General features: G+C 53.9%; 1 protein-coding gene across 3 annotated transcripts; it reads right to left on the bottom strand.

The window, feature by feature from the left end:
• Nucleotides 1-932: 932 nt before the first annotated feature.
• Nucleotides 933-19,584, bottom strand: LOC114844562 (retinal-specific phospholipid-transporting ATPase ABCA4-like). Of its 3 annotated transcripts, XM_029132032.3 has the most exons (50): nucleotides 19,403-19,584; nucleotides 18,805-18,912; nucleotides 18,613-18,706; nucleotides 18,357-18,498; nucleotides 18,123-18,262; nucleotides 17,718-17,845; nucleotides 17,441-17,638; nucleotides 16,255-16,344; nucleotides 14,529-14,766; nucleotides 14,171-14,310; nucleotides 13,616-13,732; nucleotides 13,215-13,412; nucleotides 11,804-12,009; nucleotides 11,286-11,462; nucleotides 10,860-11,082; nucleotides 10,557-10,778; nucleotides 10,281-10,485; nucleotides 10,106-10,198; nucleotides 9,774-9,977; nucleotides 9,480-9,657; nucleotides 9,275-9,406; nucleotides 8,779-8,918; nucleotides 8,564-8,701; nucleotides 8,310-8,491; nucleotides 8,114-8,219; nucleotides 7,556-7,761; nucleotides 7,418-7,472; nucleotides 7,154-7,213; nucleotides 6,822-6,985; nucleotides 6,623-6,747; nucleotides 6,442-6,540; nucleotides 6,080-6,361; nucleotides 5,975-6,007; nucleotides 5,776-5,881; nucleotides 5,637-5,711; nucleotides 5,401-5,570; nucleotides 4,908-5,085; nucleotides 4,696-4,811; nucleotides 4,475-4,622; nucleotides 4,283-4,406; nucleotides 4,045-4,174; nucleotides 3,859-3,979; nucleotides 3,615-3,677; nucleotides 3,212-3,318; nucleotides 2,664-2,805; nucleotides 2,442-2,576; nucleotides 2,244-2,347; nucleotides 2,057-2,149; nucleotides 1,466-1,715; nucleotides 933-1,391 (listed from the first exon to the last, which is right to left on the bottom strand). In XM_029132032.3, exons 2-50 carry the CDS (start codon nucleotides 18,868-18,870, stop codon nucleotides 1,278-1,280), a joined length of 6,957 nt encoding a protein of 2,318 aa, XP_028987865.1. In that variant the 5' UTR covers nucleotides 18,871-18,912; nucleotides 19,403-19,584; the 3' UTR covers nucleotides 933-1,277. The 3 variants fall into 3 exon arrangements, with proteins under 3 accessions (XP_028987865.1, XP_055359678.1, XP_055359679.1); XM_055503703.1 differs by lacking the exon at nucleotides 7,154-7,213; XM_055503704.1 differs by lacking the exons at nucleotides 14,171-14,310; nucleotides 16,255-16,344; nucleotides 17,441-17,638; ... (4 more) ...; nucleotides 18,805-18,912; nucleotides 19,403-19,584 and having other exon boundaries at nucleotides 14,529-14,687.
• Between the last annotated feature and the right edge of the window lie 712 nt (nucleotides 19,585-20,296).

The following is a 20,296-nucleotide window of genomic DNA, read 5'->3' as shown; positions in this document are numbered from 1 at the left end:
GGCTTCAGTTGTCAGAGCAGAAACCTGAGGAATCCTCATTCATTCAGTGCATGGAAACCAAAAATATGTTTTCATTATTGATCGTGATGTTGCATTAATACACCTGCATTGTAGTGGCTTTTACTCTGATTCTCATCATGGTGTGAACGAATGGTGTTTCGTATTCATACGATGCCCACGTTTTAATATTTTTGTCAGTGGAATGTGAAATAGAAACACATTCCAATGACAAGAATATCGTGGTTCCTGCTGACTGAGCCGCAGCAGCACAGGCTCATACCTGTACCTTCAAAATCTGTTTTAGTGCAGCTTCACGGCAAAGCAGAGGTTTTATCAATGAAATTACAAGTACAGAAAGTGAAGGCGTCTGAAGCCGCTGACTGGACTCAGCAACAAACAGTTTGTCTCATAATAAAGTTCATATGCATCGATCGAGTGCAGGGGGCTGCGGATCAATGCGTGTGCGTCTGTGTGTGTAATTAGAGAGACTGATGTAGCAGCGAGCGTGTGAGGGCCAATGTTAATGAAGCTGTCAGATTAAAGGGGCGCTCAGCTGACGGGAGCGGGTTCTGCTCTGTACAGTATGAGTGGAGAACTCAGACATGTCACATCATGTGACTCAGAGTTCTGACCGGATCGCAGCGGTTCCACGCCTCGTGCTCGTCTTTCCAGAGCCCCCTGCTGTGCTCACCACCAGGTGAGGCTTTGCTCCAGAGCAGCGCTGCCTCATGTATAACATGAAGACAGTACAAGAGATCAGCATTCCTTAGTTTGGGTTTAAAACCTGTTCCAGTCGAGTCTGGAATATAATTACAAGAAAAATAAGCTTTTTAATGAGATTTGAGTGATAGGTAATAAGTAGGTGGTTTGGCTTCTTTCTGTATTGACCTTGTGTCTGAATTTATTAATAAATAAATTAATTAAATTAAGTATAAAGTATGTTAAAGGTTTATTTGTCAGATACAAAATAGAATTCATCTTTATTTACATCTATATGCGTCTGCAACCTAGTTCTTTTCTCATATTATACGAGGAACATTCTGCTTGGACACAGGAAGAAGGTGACATTACAGTAAACAAGGCTTCCATTCATGTGGACGGAAGACATGAAACGATGCGTCGTCGTAATGTAGAACATGGGAGGTATGAGCATCAGTTTACACGTTCAAACACACAGATATTAACGAGAGAGAAAAGGTTTCTGTTCATAAAATCAGCCTCTGCTGCACATGGTCTCATCCAGTCTCACTGGTTGTGGATGCTGTGAATGACCCTCCTCACACTTTCCTCGTCACCGGCGACACCTTGACCTCCTTCCTCGCCGCCCCCGCTCTCAGTGAACCAGCGTCCTCGTCCTCCCCCGTCTGCTGCCTGGCGAAGTTCACGAACACCTGAGGAGGAACAAGCGCACCTGAGCGTCAGCGGCGGCTCCCGCGCCCCCCCCCCCCCCCCCCCCCCCACTCACCTGGTCCAGCGTGGTCTGGGACACGGTGTAGTCCTCGATGCCGAGCCGCTCCTTGTTGGCCAGAACCAGCTGGAAGATCCGGGCCAGTGAGGAGGAGGCGATGTGGTACTGCAGCGTGTTGTGGTGCCGCTCGCGCTGCACGCAGCCGGGGAAGCAGCTCTCCATGAAGCCCTCCACGGGCTCCAGCGGCGGCGGCGAGCCCGCTTTGGCCGCGCGGACCTTCACGGTCACCACGTAGCCGTCGCCGAACCTGCGCGGGGGACGCCAGAGCCTCCCTGAAGCTCACGCACCGCAACTGGAGGTTCAACAAGCGTGATGCTCGGCGCGCGCTCCCTCGTCTGCCTGAAGGACGCGCCCCCAGAACACGCTGTGCTTTTCCAATAACCGTTTCAGCAAATTGCAGTGCAGCGATGCCGCCTGACCTTAAACTTCAGCCTGTTTTTTTCCCTCCGGAGCTCGGCTGCGGTCGTGTCTTACAAATATTTACAGCGAAAGTCGCGATGCCACTTTGACTTTACTTGAGGAGCAACAAAACACCACACCTGTCTTCATGATTCTGGAACACGTGCACGTGCACAGCTTTGCTCTTACTTGTATTTGAGATGCTGGATGGTTCCCAGACACTTGAAGGTCCCGTTGACCATGATGGCCAGCCGAGTGCACAGGGCCTCGCACTCCTCCATGCTGGAGCAACAACAACACAGATCCGTCTTTATTTATGGCGTCTGAGCAGTGAATCGCGACGTCATACGTCTCCGCGGTCTGTGAGCCGCCGAACCTGTGTGACGTCAGCACCACGGCCCGGCCGTCCTGGATCACGCTGATGATGGCGTTCCACAGGAAGCGGCGCGAGTGAGGGTCCATCCCCGTCGTGGGCTCGTCCTGCACACACACACACACACACACACACACACACACAGACCAGCAGTAAACGGGACCGTCCGACCTCCCATCTGGATCCACGCGCCTGACTCACCAGCAGCACCAGCGGCGGGCAGCCGATCATGGCGATGGCGGTGGAGAGCTTGCGCTTGTTGCCGCCGCTGTAGGTTCCGGCGCAGCGGCCGGCGTACTCGGCCAGGCCCAGCTTCCGGACGCCCCACTCCGCCACCTACGGGGCGACACGAGCGGGCGCTGCAGCTGCGGCAGGGGGAGGATCTCAGATAGGGCCCTTTAAAGGCAGCCGAGGCCTACTCACCCGCGGGACCTCCGCCTCCGGCACCCCTCGGAGACGAGCGTAGAGGTAGAGGTGCTCCCTGCCGGTGAGCAGCTCGTCGATGGCGTCGAACTGGGGGCAGTAGCCCATGTTCTGGTGCACGTCCAGGATCTCCCTCAGGATGCTGCAAGACACCAGACGACAGCCGTTGTGCAGTCCAAGCGGCGCTCCATTAGAACGTGCGGCTGAAAAGCCTCACTGGAATTAATCTGACAGGGTTTGTTTCACTTAACAAAGAGGAGGAGGAAAAGCCGGGTACAAATAGTTGGCATGAATTATGTTTGAATGAGACAACGCTGGCACCATAGTCACGGCTCCATTACACAATTTAATTTGCAGTTTAAAAAACAAATTGTCAATTAGGCCCTTGCAGCATTTTCCCACTTAGAGAAAGTGGCTTTTGGTCTGAGGCCGGTCCAGATTCAGCTTCTCTCCAGAGGATCCTCGTGCCACTGACCTTTTGCCTGTTAAACGCCTCCACTTAAAGCACTGGGCTGTTTCCTGAGCGGCGTTTCTGCTGCTTTATGTACCTGTAACCGGCCACGCTGGCCTCGCCCGAGGAGACGTCAGTGTCGCCCGTCAGCATTTTGAAGGTTGTCGTCTTCCCAGCGCCGTTCACTCCCAGGAGCCCGAAACACTAACAGGACGAGAAAGCACCGGTTCAGCTGAAGCGCTGAATGATCGGTTCACTGTTCAATAAGGCAGTTACCAGTAGCTCATGAACGTCTGCTGTTCTATTTAGCTGGAGAATATCTGTGCGGGTGAACATGCTGGAAATAACGACAGACGACACCAGACCAGCAGTAATAATAATAGACGGCTTCAACAGTCGAGACAGATTTCAGGCTCCGTCACCGCGTCGAGGAAACAGGAAAAGTAAACAGACAAAAGACAGTAGAAGCTCTGAATGCAAATGAACTCCAGTGACTTTACCTCTCCTGCAGGGACTCCTACACAAATCCTGTCCACAGCTGCCCTCTTCCTGCCCACATAGGTCTGTGCAGAAGCAATGCATTTATTTGTGTACACTCATGATAACAGACATTCAGAGGGCAGAAAAAATAGAATAAAATACGCCAGTTTTTTTATAATATAAAAATAAACTGCATGTAGCTTTTTTTGACAATGTGGATAAAAGTACAGTAGCTGTGAGTTTTGCAGTCAACCCGACGCCGACCTTGGACAGGTCTCTGATCTGCAGGATGTCCGTCCTGCTCCCTCCGTCGTAGATCCTCTGTCTTTCTGCTGCCACGTCCTCGTCCTCGTCTCGTATCGGGGGCCGCTTGCAGTCGGACAACCTGAAGCGAGGCGGAAATGAACGTCTCGTGGGACAGAGCGGCGCGTCACCCGCTGACTCTCCTACCAGTGGTCCAAGAAGAAGCGGTACTGGATGAGGAGGTTGAGTGTGAAGTAGACGAAGCCTTCCACCGCCATGAAGGCCACGTTCTTCCCCACAAAGTCCCATCGGAACGGGTCGGCTGAGTGCTCTTCACCTGCAACGGAGACGAGAGCTGCACTGGGACGCAGCAAAACATGTTTGATGATGATGATGATGAGGAGGAGGAGGAGGAGGAGCGCCCTTCACTGTGACCAGTACCTACCAAACCTGGCGTACACGTCGTTCACAGCCTGGTTCATGGCCATGTCGATGAGCCCGCGCCCCAGGCAGAAGTGAGGCAGCACCAGCAGGCCTTTCTTCAGCCACTCGTTGAACCTTAACAGAGACTGAACACAAACAACAGGAGCGTGAGGAACTCCCGCTACGTCGCGACGCGCTCCGGACTTTCACTCACCCGGTTGTTTTCGAAGAGCTCCAGGATGAAGGTGACGGCGCTGCTGTTGATGCCTATGAACAGGTTGATGCAGGACAGAGAGACGTACGCCGTGCTGGGGACGCTGAACAGGTAGGACATGGGGTACATCATGGGCGTCACCGACCACCTACGAGCGCACACAGTCAAAGAGGCGCCTGCGTCTGCGCGTCATTTGAGCCAAACGCCGGACCGGGCCTCACCCGTAGAGCAGCAGCAGCGCCACCAGCGCCGGCAGGTTGGCCGGCGACGTGTAGCACTTCTTGTCGAAAGCCAGGAAAATGCCGACCACCATGGCGGCGCAGAGGGCGTAGTTGATCTGGGGGAGGAAAGCGGCGGCGGTGACACGGAGCGGCTGGAGCCACGGAGCGCCCGGCCCGGCCCGGCCCGGCCCGGCCCGGCCCGGCCCACTCACCATGTCCCAGAAGAAGCTGGCCACCCAGTAGACCAGAGGGCTGACCCCACTGACCAGCTGCAGGTGCTTGGCCTTGGTCACGCGCTCCTGGATGAGGTAGAGGACGAAGCTGGCCGGGATGAAGGACATGGCGAAAATCACACAGATGGCCACCACCGCGTCCACCGACGTGGTCAGCCTGAACGGAGCAGCACGCGGGCGAAAAGTCACAAAGTCCGCTTTAATGAAACGATCAGTGCAGCTGGAGCTTCACTTCAACGTGCCAGAAAAGAATCTGAGGCTCTGAGAAGTTAATGAAAAATGCAAGAAATTCCGAGATATTAAACGGAAACCAAATAACACTCGGGACACTTTCAGTCCATCGCTTCTATTTAATAAAAACCCTGTTTATGTTTTCAGCCAAGCTCTGCAGCAAAGCTTTTATCTGCGTCCTCCCCTTCCTCCCGCCGGCCTCTGTTCACGTGTGCCCGCGTGTCTACGAGCCAGAACTCACACTGTGACCTCGGAGAGCTGCTCCTTGGTGAGGTTCAGCGGGTGGTTGACGGCGGTGATGCCGTAGTGGGCGGGGTCTGCGTTCCAGGGCAGGGCGGCGCGCAGGACGGCGTTATGGGCCACGTTCATGAAGGCCACGGCCGCGTGCCAGCCCTTGTTGTTGTACCACACCTGCCGACGGAGGCTCTCTGGGTTAACGGGACCGGACCGCGCTCACGCCGTCAGTCTGGACCTTACCTTCACGTTGAACTCACTCTCCATGTATCGTAGGAACGGGCCGATGTCCCCCAGCGCGCGTCCGGACGCCGGGCCCTGTGAAGACACCCTGTTAGCGGCGGCTCCAGAGGCCCGTTCCACTCAACCGGACCGTAATCACCCCTGTGACGTTGAGCAGCCGGCCCAGCTGACGGAGGGCGTCCTGGATGTGTGTGGGGTCCAGGTCCAGGACGGGGAGTCGTCCTCCCACCGACAGGCCTCCGTACCTGAGAACAGGAGAGACTCAACCGCTGCTCTGCATTCATGAGCTATCGTCTGATAAATAATATGCGCGAGAGGAATAAAGCACACGTTATTACCTTTGTTCATTCACCCAGTATTTGCTCTTCAAACTGTGAAGTGAAATTGAGCGCTTGATTAATTGAGCGATGGTTGTTGCGGTTGTTTAATTAGGTTGGACCTGCCTGGTTCTGATGAGACTGGGGTAGGTTTTGACCAGGTAGTCGGAGATGTTCCGCTCCGTCAGGTCCAGCATGGTGTCGCCCGTGGCCTCGGTGCGCTGGCGAGGCGGGACGCCGCCGGCGCCGGCAGGGCAGATGGGCATCATGGTCAGCTTCTGACTGCTGCTGCACTGGCAGGAGGGGGACGGGTTCTGCTGGGTCCACTCGGGGCTCAGGAGGACGTTGCTGAGCGCAGGGGCGACGTCTGGACTCTCCCACGCGGAGGACGCGTTACCACAGGGCAAACTGGGGAGAAATCAGCCTTTAGACGCCACCAACGCCGCCCTGGGCCGGCGGGCGGTTCTGTCCGAGGCGCTGGTTCTCACCCGACGGGCTCCCCCTCCATGCAGCGCGTCCCCAGGCCCGGTGGGTTCAACAGCTGCTCCGTGAAGCGTCTCATTTTGGGGTGAAACGGCTGCTCGTTGCTGAAAGGAGAAGGACAAACGCTGGGACACCTCCATCAGCAGGGGGTCCGTCAGCCTTGAACGTCCCGAAGAAGGTTCTGACCTGAAGAAGGTGAACTGCTGTCCATACATCCAGGGGCTGAGGGTCAGACTGGGGTACTCGCCGAACGGGGGCACGACCGTGGTGAACAGCAGCGCGATGAGAACGAAGCTGGCAGGAAGCACGACCTGAAAGCACGGGTGGAGGTGAGGCATTGGGACCTCCAGCAGCCCCGGCTCCCTGCGCCCCGGGGCCCAGGTACCTGCGCCAGGAAGTCCTTGTGGCTCCTGGTGGCGTGGTGCACGCGCTTCACCAGCAGCGCGTGGAACTGCTTCAGGGTCAGACGGACGCCTTTCACCTGCCGCGACGCCTTCCCGCCGCCGCCGTCCGAGGCGGCGCGAGCGGCGCCGTCCACGCCGTTCTGATCTGCACTCAGCAAAAAGAAAAAACAAATAAACAGGTGTTTGTGGAGGTGGAGAAGCTGAGTGGTACCTAAACCCAACCAGGCTTCACTTTAGTTTGAATTCTCCTGATGAAAGCATAATAAAGTCAGTAAAGAGGCAGCAAAGGCTTCTTTTCTATTTCGTCTCTGACCTTCATCTCCCTCTACACCGACGCTGCTGTCATTTTTCCTCCGCTGTAACATCCACTGCTCTAGAGGCCACACACACACACACACACACACATATAAATGACCAGCAGGTTAAAACTAACACATGGTTCACCACAGCACAGTTTATGATGGACACGCAGTAGATCTAAATGTTCACGATAAAAACCCCTCACAGTCACAGAGCGATGGGCCAGAAATCCAATTCTGGGAAAAGGCCATGTAGAATATTCAGTGGTGGTATTTACCAGGAGTGGTGGCATTATTCTCTGCCTCTCCGTCCGCGGTGACCTTTATGAATATCTGAAAACCAAAGAGAGAACTTCCTCTAACTTTTACAGCTTTCCACACGGTGAAGCAAGTCACGCTGGGACGAAGACGCCCACCTCCTCCAGCGACGTGTCGGAGATGCCGAAGCTGCTGAGGCCCATGTCGCCCAGCGTCTCCTCCAGCTCCCGGAACAGACTGGCGTAGGCGCGGTGCTTGAAGCCTCTGTTGGGCAGCAGGTAGGTCAGCTCCTGCCCGATGGTCTCGATCAGCTTCGCTTCCGGGACGTGGTGGCGGATGAGGCTGCTGATGCTGTCGACGTCCCCTGGGAGAAAAGACACACGACCCGAAATAGCAGCAGGCGCCACAACACAAGACGGGGAAAGTGCTGAGACGGCGAAAAGGCCCCAGACGCTGATAATTAACGCGCCCAGAGTAAATTTGCACTTGAACAACTGCACAGTTCCGCATCTCAAGCTTTGCCTCGTGTGTCTCCAGGCAATAAGGAAAAGACTCACGAGTCACGACTAAATTATAAATGTAAAAAAATTGAAGCGTTTTGCTTCTGTATTGGCTTTAACTTAAGTAAGTGGAGCAGCCGTGAGAAACTAAAGCAGTAACACATGAGACTGCATCAGATAGAGGCTGAGTCTCCTGCTTAAACACAGTTTTCCTACCATCCAGAACTCTGTCCAGAGCCTGCGACTGGTTCTGGGACTGATCCTTGTACCGGGTGCAGATGGAGCAGGAACAGTCGCAGTCGGAGGCACAGTCGCAGTCGTTCTGACAGAAGCGGATTGAGCAGATTTTAATGGCCGAGATCAAACAGGTGACAGCTGATGTCCTGCACAGGGGCAGTGAGAGAGACCTCACCTCGCCTTTCCTCAGCTCCCTGATGCGGCGCACCAGCGTCAGGTAGAAGCCCACGCCGAAGCAGTTCTTGAGGAACAGGGGGGACCCGCAGCAGTGGAGCTGTCCTTTGGAGATGATGGCGATGCGGTCGCTGAGCAGGTCGGCCTCGTCCATGTGGTGGGTGGACAGGATGACGGTGCGACCTGGGCCGGGGGTTAGAGTTAGGGTTAGGGTGGGGGGGGGGGTGTCTGAAGGAGTGGGTTCTGATCGTTTACCAGCTCTGTATTTCAATAGAAGGTCCCAGATAGAGCGTCTGGAATAGGGGTCCACTCCGGAGGTGGGCTCGTCCAGGATCACCACCTTCGAGCCGCCGACGAACGCCATGGCAACGGACAGCTTCCTCTGCATGCCTCCTGCAACATGGCAGACGAGGCGTCAGACGAGGCGTCGGACGACCCGGCCACGACCCGGCCCGCGTCACGTGGAGCACCTGAGAGGTTCTGAGCCTCGTCGTCCCGCTTGTGCGGCAGCTGCAGGTCCACCAGCATGTCCTCGACCTCCCTCTCCGCCTCGGCCCGCGTCCGGCCCTTCAGCAGCGAGTAGAACAGGATGTGCTCCTCTACCGTGAGGCTGGAGGCGAGAATCAGAGCGTTTTACAGCCAGAGGAAGAGGCTAAAACCGCTCTGACAGCTTTAAACGCTGGTGAAATCGAAATTCAGAGGTAAATGGGTTCGTCTGGCTTTTAACAATTGCCGTTAAAATATCTGCTATTGACTTTTAAAGAATGTAGACAGATTGTAGCGTGGTCTGCCTCCCACCTTAGCTCAGCCAAAGGCATTTGAAGCCTTCAACACGCCATTAATGACTTTAACCAAACAAAAACTAATGGGCGAGAAATGTTCACGCCTTGTCCTCTTCTGATTCTCCTTCACTTTTCCACCCTATTCACACAGCGAAGTCATCAGAGAGTCTGGAATGCGACTTACTGTTTGAAAAGAATGTTGTACTGAGGACACATGCCCATGGAGGCGCGGATGACGTCCATGTCCGTGCGGATGTCTCGTCCGTTGATGAGGGCCGTGCCCGATGTGGGAGGATACAGGCCGGTGAGGACGGACCTGCGGGACAGGAGCCGTCATGCTGCGCGTGGGGACACGGGGAACCTGTGAACCAGGCTTCTACTCTACGTACATGGTTGTGGTTTTTCCAGCGCCGTTGTGGCCCAGAAACGACGTGATCTGGTCCTGGTAGAAGCTGATGCTGAGGCAGTTGACGGCCGGACGGGAGCCTCCTGGGAACGCCTTGGTCAGCTCCAGGATCTGCACGCCCCTCCTCAGGCCCACGGGCTCCGGCTCGAAAAACAGCGGGACTGCAGTGGAAGACGCGTTAGTTCGTGTGCTTTAATGGTCCAGGTTTGACGCGCTGCCGGGACCGGCCACTAGAGGTCCTCAGAGAGCTCCCCATGGCTGCACGGCTGCCTCTCACCTTCCTTCCCCGAGTCCTGACACTGCTCTTCGTGATGGGGGCTCTCCTCCTGATGCCTCAGCAGCTCCTTCTCCCTCTGCAGTCGCTCCCTTTTGCTCTGGTGCTTGCACGCTTTCCTGCTGGTGCCGTTGCAGGTGTTGGTCTCCGGCGTGCCCCTGCTCTCAATGTCCTTCTCTGTGTTCTCAGGTTCAGGCCTCTCGGCTCCTAAAGGAGAGAGTGGAGGCATCGCCTGGTGAATTTAGTCAAATTCCAACTACCACAGCCTCAATAAAGTGCCGTTTGCGTCTCATTTTTTATGCAAATACGTTGACATTGGACCAAATAGTTCTGACCCTGATCAGCCACGTCCGTTGGTGAGGGTGCCGGTGTCTGCCAGTATGAAGGCTGCAATGGGAAGTAGAAAGGACGCCCGATGCCATATTGTCCTGTGGAGAAGACGCGGTGTGTTTCTAGGTGTCATAAACCTGTTTGAGTGTTGGTTTAACGCTGTGCGGCACAAACACAGACCTGGGAAGACGTTGTCCAGGTACCAGGTCAGCGCGGCGTACAGGACGCCGTCAAACGCCATCATGAGCACAGAGGTGAGGAAGGAGTAGGAGTCCTTCTCCAGCGGGCTGGTCCCGATGTTGTCCCACTGCAGGCCCAGACCCTGCTCCTCGTACCGCGACAGATACTCGGTCCCGAACCCGAAGGCCACCGGCGACAGCAGGCTCTGTGGGCGAAGGCGGAGATTAGGCTTCGTCCCCAACGGGCCGCGCCCACGTGCAGGCAGCGCCGACGTACCGCCGCCAGCTTCATGTTCCTGGTGATGCGGTCCTGCCAGGCGAAGCAGAGGACGTGAGGCAGGTACAGCGTGAAGTAGACGACGCCACTGCAGGCGGCCGCCAGGTTGGCCTTGTTGAAGAACACGCTCATCAGGAAGCACTGCATGATGGTGGCGACGGTGAAGGTGAGCAGGAAGAAGAAGACCAGCACGGGGTTGCTGTAGTTCAGCACCTTCCCTCCCTGGACGGATGGAGAACAATGACGAGGCTTCGAACCCGCGTTGCGGAACCCAAACTCAGACACTGAGCACAGTTCTCTCACCATGATGATGCAGGTGAGCAGCGCCGTGCTGGCAGTCATCACGACGAAGCTGTCGATGAACCACGTGTACCACATGACCCCGCTGCCGACCCCCATCGCCTTCAGGGTCTCCTTGAGGCGCAGCTCCTTCTCCAGCACGATGCTCTTCACAGTCATGGACACGGAGTAAATCCAGGCCAGCACCATGAACATGGGGAAGCAGCGGTTCAGCGTGATCATGAAGCTGGAGACGGAGACGCGGGCTTAATGCGCGAACCCACGACTGGATGAGAAAACTCATTAACCTCGTGAGAAAATCAGACGTTGATTCACTGCGGCATTAACGCACAGGTCATGGCGACTGCAAAGTAAGTTTCAGTTCAGCTCGGTTGCCATGGTGAGGAGGGAGACGAGCCCCTGACCCGCCAACGCCGCCAGTTTACTCACAGGTCGTCCACGTAGCACGGATACGGCATCTGCTGCAGGTAGAGGCCGAGCGGCCGGTCGGCGCCCGTGTGCAGCTTCACGACGCCGTGTTCGATCATGTCCTGCAGGTAGGCGAAGCCTCCCCAGATGTACCGCTGGTCCTCCACGGGGTCCGCTCTGGGCCCGGGGTCCCAGTACCTGAGAGGATGGCACATTCTACAGCTGAATCCTTAAAGCGGCTTTGTTGTTGTTTGGGGGAGAAACTAAATGTTGAACACAGTAATAATAAAAGGTCCCAAAGCCTCACGCACACACACAGTTTCAAGCTAAGCAGGTAAATCCGAGGCAAAGCCCTCTTACAATCTGATTAATCAATCGTATACAGGCGTCTCCCACTGCTCGGCTGCAGCCTGCTGTAAACAGCTCAGAGCGCTTGTTCGGCCCCGGGGGCTATTGACGCGCTGCTGTGTGTGTGACAGAGACAACACTGGAAGGATGAAGCGCGTAAAAGCCTCATGAAAGGCCGCGGCGCCGCCCACCTGTCTTTGATCTTATTGGTGCGCTCCACCGCGTCGATGTCCATGCGGATCTTGTACTTGACGTGCGGAGGAACGCCGGCGGTCCAAGGGTACATGTCCATGAAGACCACGCCGGCCCAGAACTTGTTGTGCTCCAGCAGGTGCAGCGCCTGGTGGATCATCTGCGACTCGTCCGTGTGAGGCACGAACTTGTCCAAGCTGATGCACTGTGATGAGAGAGGAGGGGGTGAAACGCAGCTCCAGCCACACCAGGAAGTGGAGATGTTGCACTTGGACTGTTGTGTGAATCAGTCTAGGTATCAGAAAATAAGCTTTCACAAACACACACTGTTTATTACATCTGTTTCATTTCTATAATATCATCATAATGACCCCAGACTGATACCCAGGCCCTAATGAGACCCTGTCTGACTCTGCGTGCATTCACTCCATCTTTCACTGGGCAGATCTAATGACATGGGAAAATGTGACCCATACATGAAGGGAAGAAATGCAGAAAACACACACACACACACACATAGGGTTTCAACCTACACTGCCATTTTCTCACACACACACACACACAATATGAATCACATGTAATTACACTGTGAAACTCCCACCCTACACATGCACGGACAAACACCGCTGCCCACCCTCTGCATCCCCTATATGCACCGTGCCTAATGCCTCCATTCACGTTACTGTACAATACCCTGAGAGCACTCAAAGACAGAGCAGAGAGCACTTCCCATTCATCCGTACCGAACCATACATCCACGGCACAATGCCGCCCGCTCGGAGATGGGCTGGGAACAAAGAGGCTCACTGATACACATGTTCCAGTGTGAGAAACACACCCCTGACAGAGTGACAGGATCTAATGCACCGGTTATCCTGTGGCCCGGCGCTGCCTGACAGCTGTGTCTAATTGGCTGAATCGCCCGGGTTTGTTTGCGGGGGCTGCGAAGGGTCCCGGCGCTGCAGCTTGAGACAAAGGACAGATTGAGATGCCACCACTAGATAGAGCTCCCTCCACAGCTCTTTGTATCTCAGCAGAGAGGGAAGGCGTGAAGGATGGATAGAGCGATTTGCCCTGTGTTACTTCACAGGTGCAGGGGTCTGCCTCAATGTGGGGCCGTACACCAAAACAGCATTGAGCTCACGCCGGGGGGGGGGGGGCTCGCTCCCACCTACTCCCTACTTCATCACCGGCTCCAGAATGGAAGCAGGGGAGGGGGTGACAGCGGGCTTGTTCTCCAGCCCTTTCAGCTCTATAGCAGCGCTAAGTGGCCTGCTCTGTCTCAAAGGGGCCCGGCTGGGAGCGGAGCAGGAAGAGCGATGCGCCTGTCTGGAGGGTGGAGCGTGAGGCTCCGAGAGGCTCGACGTCTGGTCCTGGGAACGGGCGAGACGGCGGCGGCGGCATTCTGACCTCTCCGTAGCGGATGAACGTGCGGAGGATCTGGTCGGTGGCGTTGAAAACGTTCCTCCAGTCCAGGTTCGGCATGTCCGCCGCCCTCCGGTCCTCTGGGCCGTTGTACAGAAAGTTGAGAATGTCTTCGGTGGTAAAGTTCGTGTCCTGGAGGCTGCTGTCCATGAAGTGCATCACCGTCGGGTTCCGCAGGGTGTCCTGGAGAGACAGGCACACGAGAACAGAGTCTGTATATGAAGAATTTACAGCAAATAAGGGCTCAAAGGAGAAGAATAACTCGGTGCTAATGACATTTGAAAGCTCTGATTACTTTATTATTCATGCATCATATTCAAACTGTTTTTCTAAGAGGTAAAGGTCTGATTGGCTGACATTTGCTGCTGATGTGAAAGGCTTCCTACCCTGATCATGTTCATCTGGACGCTGCTGTCAAAGAAGGCCCAGAGCTGGGGGCCCACCTCCTCCCAGGCCCTGGCCATGTTCTGGAGCCTCTCCAGCTCCTCAAACGTCGTGTTTGCCTGAACACAAGTGAACAACAAGTTCTTAGCTGTTACAGTAAGTGTTAATAATAATGATGTCAATATAAGTAATGCAGCATATTTGTTGTAGATGATATCAGAGAAAGCATTTAACAACATTTATTTAATTTTATATAAGTTTAAAGAGCAACACAGTGGAGGGGAACATCAGGTCACTGGGGCCGAGCTCCGAATAAGATGTGACAGAATGAAAACGCTGTGTTTTTCCTTTCACTTCGCTCTCACTTCCATTTTATTGTTTAAGCCCCCCCCCCCTCCCCTCCCGGCCTGGTCAGCTCATTCCTGGGAAGGGTGGGGGCTCGGATGATCACAAACAGACGGGGAGCGCGTCGGGGGGTGGGGTCGGAGAAGGAGAGGAAGAGCGGGGGTGGGAGCGAGGTGAGGACTCGGCCTGGGGGGGGGGGGGGGGTCCCTTACGCTCTTTAATATCTTGCGGACAGCGGGGGAGTCGGGCGTGTACAGGATCTTTCCCATCAGCAGGGGCTTGACTGAATTCCACACGATCTTGGTGACAGGGTTGGACTCCAGGTTCTGCATGAGGGCGTTGCAGAACGGAGCTGCAGGTGGAGAAACAACAAAGCGACAGACGAGTGAGAGGAGCGTGAAGGAAGAGGCGCTGTGATGTGAAGCTCTGAATCATATGTGGGAGGCTGTTCGCTCAGCACAACTGTGCAGCTGGAGGCTGATGTCATAAGAACACACAATGATGGTGATGATGGAAGCAGCGTCTCCTGGATTAGTACGAAAAATAAGGGTTAAAAGTACAAACACCTACTGGTGGTGTCATCGTAGACGTAGTTGTGGTTCTTGGTGCTGTTGACGCCCAGAAACACCTTGTAGTTGTTGTCCTCGTACCAGTTGAAGGACAGGACGCGGGAGCCGCCCCCCTCCGGGTACCCACAGAAGAGAGCGGACGCGCTGGACAGGAGCTCGGTGAACGAGGCCGGACCCCCGGCGCGGAACAGGGAGGCGGCCGCCCTGAGGAGCTCCTGGGCGCTGTCCCTCTGCATCAGCTGCATCCAGAAGAACAGGGAGGAGGTCAGAGGTGGGTCGATCCATAGGAACCCGCCACAGCATCTGATGGACCCGTCCTGAGCCACGGGCCAAACCTCAGGTCTGTCTGGGGATTAGGCCTTAAAGAGCCAACGTGTGTGTGTGTGTGTTCATGTCGTCATATTCATTAACACCGTGTGAATGTCATGAGATAAACTAGGAGACAATAGAACATAAGGCCCGTTGGAGAGGCGCCCGTCCTCGTGGGACCAGGACACTGGAGGGTGGGCTCGATATCCTCCAATTGATAGGACCAGAATAGCTTCTTCCAGGTGTGCATCACTTCCTTAGAAAAGGACAGAGAGAGCAGCGGCCTGAACGGGTCTCTGACACAAACTCCTGCAAATGAAAGCACCTGTGACGGCGCGTTGAACCCGATGATGTCACAGGGAGGAGGAGTCCAGTGCTTCCAGGAATGTCTGCTCACAGCCCAGTTTCCAGGCACAGCTTTATGAGCCCCTACGGTCTCACATGTAGACTCACGGCTACAAAGCGCACACCTGATTCCTTCTTCGCCCCCCCCCCCCCCCACACACACACACACAAACACACACACACACGGAGGAAGGAGAGGTGGGGGACAGGAGCGCTTGGCTCGCCTCTCTGTCACCACGGCGACGTGAAGGTCCCACCCACAGGATGTGTCACCTTGCAGGAATGTCTCTCCCGCCCTCCCACCGTGGCTGAGGTGAGGATGGGATACGACCCCCACCCCCCCGGGACGCAGGGTGAACGTGCCAAACCACACAAGCAACCAGTGAAATCCATCTGCTGTCTGTCAGCGCACACACATGCAGCTCAGCCCATTACTTCACTAGTCAGTTGTTCTCCAACTGTGGAACGTCCTGTGTCGCTCTCTCTTAGTCATCAGTTCACTCTGGTCACATTACGTTTCACGGTTTCATTCTTTTCCCTATCTAGATTATCTGTTCTATTAAACTGCATTCTATATTTCTCTTCAGTTCCCACTCGTTCGTACTCTGCATCATATCATCATGCTACAGTAGATCCCTGTTTTACTCTGTTCTTCATTCACATCTGGTTCTGGTTTTAAATCATTCCCAGAACACAGAGCCTGAATGGTTCCGTAACACATTTCAGAACCGTCTTTGAGCCCAGACAAACTCCTTCAAACCCAGAAAATCAAGTGTGCACACGGCAGGATCGCACACACACACACACACACACACACACACACACACACACACACACACACACACACACACACACACACACACACACACAGCACAAGCCTGCAGAGACATATCAGTGTGGGGTTTTAACATACTTCACATCCACACCCCACATTGTTGAGCCCGTTATTCAGCCTCCTCTGTGAGCACTTCTCCAACAGTGAGCAGCGGAAGACGCGGGTTTCCTGCAGGGCTAAAAATACGGGGCCTTCTGATCCTGCAGTGGAGGGAAAGGATGAACGCTGGGGAACTTACAATTTGGATCTTCTCTGACACGGCCTTAAGGACCTGGCCCCAGAAGTGGAGGTCAATCCCCTCTGAGCTTGAGTCCATAACCTGAGGCATCTGGGGAGACACATGGGAGGAAAACACTGATCACAGATTAACACAATCTCAATTAGTTTTTGAGGATAAAACTTATTCATGATAATTTTAGACACATGAGCAAGAGTTAAAGCGCAGCTCTAAACCAAACAACCTGCTGGGAAAAACTTGATCACACTATCAATTTGACCTTTGCAGAACTTTTAGTGAACCTGTATCACCTGCACGACATTATTCCCTTGAACTCCGGCCCATAAGGCTGAGCTCTATCTTAACAAACCATGAGCTGGAGGTGTGAGAAAGCGCCTGGTCAGGGCAAAGTGCTGAGGTCCATGAAAACCCTGAGTGCCAAGACAAACACACACATGACACATCCTTCCTGTGGCATTCTTTGTGCCTGCATTTCAATGAACGAAGGAAGGAGGGCGGGAGGGAGGGAGGCGGAGTGGGGTAAGGACAGAAAGCCAGGGAGGAGGAAGGGAGGATGCTGAGAGGTGGATGGGAAAAGGGAGCAGGAGGTGTAATGAGGGGGAGGAAAGGTGCTAGAAAGCAGAAGCTGGCGTGTGATTGGTTGGATGTGTAACAGAGCTAACGGGTTAAAATAAAAGCATTACTGTACGTTATTAGCTAAGGAAAGCTTTTACTGCTCAGTCCGTTCAGTGCTATTTACAAACGGGGCCCATGTTGCAACAACCAGGGGACTTCCATGGAGCAGATGGCCAGGTGTGATGACAGCAACAGAGCTCCTCGGACCGGCACACGGTGGCCGTGTATTTATACGCAGCGTCACGTCTTGCAGAATAGCTGGCAGCCTCCGGGCGAGGTCTCGATAAGCCCATTAGAGAAGGAGGCCAGGGGGGATGACGTCCTGCCAACTGCCTGAGCTCGTCAGCTGCCTCCCTCTGGCTCAGCCGCAGCACCAACACGGAGTAAAGGGCCGCTCTGAACATGGCGCCGCTGATGATTCGCTGGGGTTCAGGTTCTCAAATGGGATCAACCTCAGTTACAGTACTGTCTTTGGCCTCGTCAGCAATAGACAAGAAATAATGTTCCCAACAAAGAGCAATGATGATCACAATGAATATTTTACTGTTGTGCGTTCAAACCAGTTACTCACCAGTTTGAAGATCTTGAAAAAGTCCAGGTTGGCGTAGAGGACGTCCTCTATCTCCTGCAGCCTCTGCTGGCTGAAGGCACACATGGCATTTCGGACGCCGTGGAGCCCCATTCGACTGGGAAAGATGAGGAAGCGCTCCAGCAAGGCCTGGCTGCACGCGATGTCTTTGAGCTGCAGGTCCGGGATCCCGGAGGAAAACTGGAGGACGTGGAGAGCAAGCGGCGGGTGGGTTAAAGGGTCTAAAAAGAGCCTCGTCCGGCGTTCGCGTCCACTGCACCTGCTCCAGTCGTATTTCTGCGCTGACAAGCTGGTGGACGAGCGAGTCCGACAGGCTGACGTCTCGCAGCAGGAAGGACGTGAGAACCTCATCATCCTTCAGAATGTCGTCGATCTTGAGCCCGCGGCCTGCGAGGGGACACAGGAAGGGAGACGCGGTGGGCGCTCAGAACCATCAGCGCCACTGAGAAACCATTAACAAAGAGGCGGCAGGCGGGTGCTCGGCGCTGGTAAAGTCCAGCGAGGAAGGACATTCAGCAGAGGTGGGAAAAACCTAATGTTGCATTAGGTCGAGTTACGACTAAAAGACAGCTGCTTAAGTGGAACTGGGCTCCTTGAAGTGATAGTACCATATATTCTATTACAGTACAATCTGCTCTGGCAGCTTCAGGCTCTCTCTTCTAACCTGACACCACGGACGGGTTGTTGCGCAACGTGTCCATGAAGCTGGAGAAGGAGGACACTTCATGCCAAAGTCGGCCGAGCTGCTGGACCTCGGAGTCGTTGAGCAGAAGCTGCTGGGCATCAACATAGAACCGTGCCAACCTGGAGTTTAGAAACATAAGCAATGCATATAAAAGCGAGACAGAGCCGTGCACAACTCTGTCCTCCATATCTGTAATGATGCAGTGCGACCTACACGGAGTTGTTGTAGTTGGAGACGACGCCTGGAGACTCTCCTCTGGTTGGATACCTGAAGCAGGGGTTGTTGGCGTTGCAGAAGATGCCCTGGATCCAGGGCAGGATTCCTGCCGACGGCATCGCCTTGTTGGGGAAATGGCCTGAAGAATCAACAGCACATTAGAGGGCGTGTGCTGGAGGTTACAAAGCGCCGCCCACTCGTTCTCTGGGTGTCATTTACTCCGACCTGGTAAAAGTGGGCTTTTTTCCCTTACATTCATGTTGCTGGTACAGTGGATTGGCTTTTCTCAGCCACACCAGGCCAATGAACAGCAACAGCGGCCAGCAGATCTCGACCAGGAAGCGGATCTAAACGTCGTGAACAGAAATGAAAAGAAAGGAAGCGACACCTGTGCGTTCAAGGTGTGTCGTCCGGGCCGCGCTTCGTTAATAGTTAATAATTTTACCTTCTGCCTTTTGCGGAGAGTCCAGTTTTTCCACAGCAACAGGCGGATTTGTGAGCCCGTCTTCATTGTTCCACAGCTTAACCCCTGGAAGGGGTCATTGGACTGTGATTAACCAACACACACACACACACAAATGATTAGTGCTGACATTTACAGCAGCTGTCAAAGGCCGCACTCACCACACAGTGCAGGTTGGTTAAAGAAGCTGTGATAGATTCATCTTGAGCATGAATTTTAGATCAAGATATGTTTTATTCTGCCTTGGCCTAAAATATACCTGTAGATGAGCCAACGCATCTACAGGTTATGGGCAGATGGCCTCAGAGGATGTCGACCGCCGGGAGCAATTTGTTCAGCGTGACATGTCCAATAGATTACTGCAGGACGCGGGGACATAAACACTGGTCGAGAACAACAAGGCAATAAAGACTGAGAGACTGTTGAGTCCTAAATCTGTAAAACTACATCAGTAAACAAACAGTAAATACCAGAGCTGCTGGAAAACTTAAAATTTAAGTCAAATGAATTTTAGAGCAAATCCCTGCAGTGTTTCCACAGAAAGTAGACACTGAGAAAACAGTAATTAGCAAGCGCGTACCTGCTCGCTGTTGAATAATCCTCCAGCACATCCTATTTGGCCAATACAAATATCAAACAATGGACCGTGATCCTCACTTCTTGCGAAACGATGGGAAAGTTGTCCGACGCACGGAGGAAGACAAACAACAGGCGAGCAGACGAGGCAGCAGCTCCGTGTGACTCCGAGCTGCCGGGTCTCTCTCCTCCCTGCAGGTCAGCAGCACTCCTAATCTGATTGCTCTAATCTCCCAGCTAAACACGGGCAGGCAGGAAAAAAGACAGCGCTCATCCATTTTGAGACACACTGAGGTGGGTACCTGTTCAGTGGACAGCAGAGCAGAACGCTGTCCTGCAGTGGAGGACGGGTCTGTAACAAGCAATATCTGAGAATATGCATCAGCAGGTACTGGAAGCAGGTTTGCTTCATTTGGACTTGTTAAAAGGTAGGAGGTGAACAGACACGGGGTCATGACGAGGGTTTTATTGCAGGATGCGTCGCACACGCTTGGAGCGAGCGGCTCAAGAAGCCGGAGCGTGTGACGGGGTAATTAAGCTGAGAATGTGAGACCTGGACAGCAGCACGTAAAAGCACTTCACCTGCTGTGAACTGGAGGAAGAGCTGTGCAAAAGAAGCTACAGAAAAATAAACTAAACGCTTACTAAACAGGATGGCTAAAAATAGCCTGTGTTGAGACCGCTAGGTTTTTCCACATTTCTCTCCTTAGTAGCTCAGAATTTACAGATTGTGAGCAAATTATCATGAAATCTTTATCATTACCTATTTTATCCAAAACAAATTAAAGAAGCAAAGAAACGGATTAATAGAAAACTAAAATTTAACATGAGCAAAATCACCTACACATGTATATATCACATTCAATACCCAGATCTTTAAAAACTCAAGGGGAGCACA

This window comes from Betta splendens, chromosome 17, assembly GCF_900634795.4.
Source record: "Betta splendens chromosome 17, fBetSpl5.4, whole genome shotgun sequence".
Taxonomy (NCBI): domain Eukaryota; kingdom Metazoa; phylum Chordata; class Actinopteri; order Anabantiformes; family Osphronemidae; genus Betta; species Betta splendens.
This window is presented reverse-complemented; position numbering and strand designations above follow the sequence as displayed.

Coding starts and splice junctions, on each gene's coding strand:
- LOC114844562 (XM_029132032.3), bottom strand. CDS start 18,870: ATGAAGACGGGCTCACAAATCCGCCTGTTGCTGTGGAAAAACTGGACT. Junction 16,345..17,440: donor TTTTCAAGATCTTCAAACTG/GTGAGTAACTGG, acceptor GTGTCTCCCCAG/ATGCCTCAGGTTATGGACTC. Junction 4,812..4,907: donor CCAGCTTCTTCTGGGACATG/GTGAGTGGGCCG, acceptor TTCCTCCCCCAG/ATCAACTACGCCCTCTGCGC.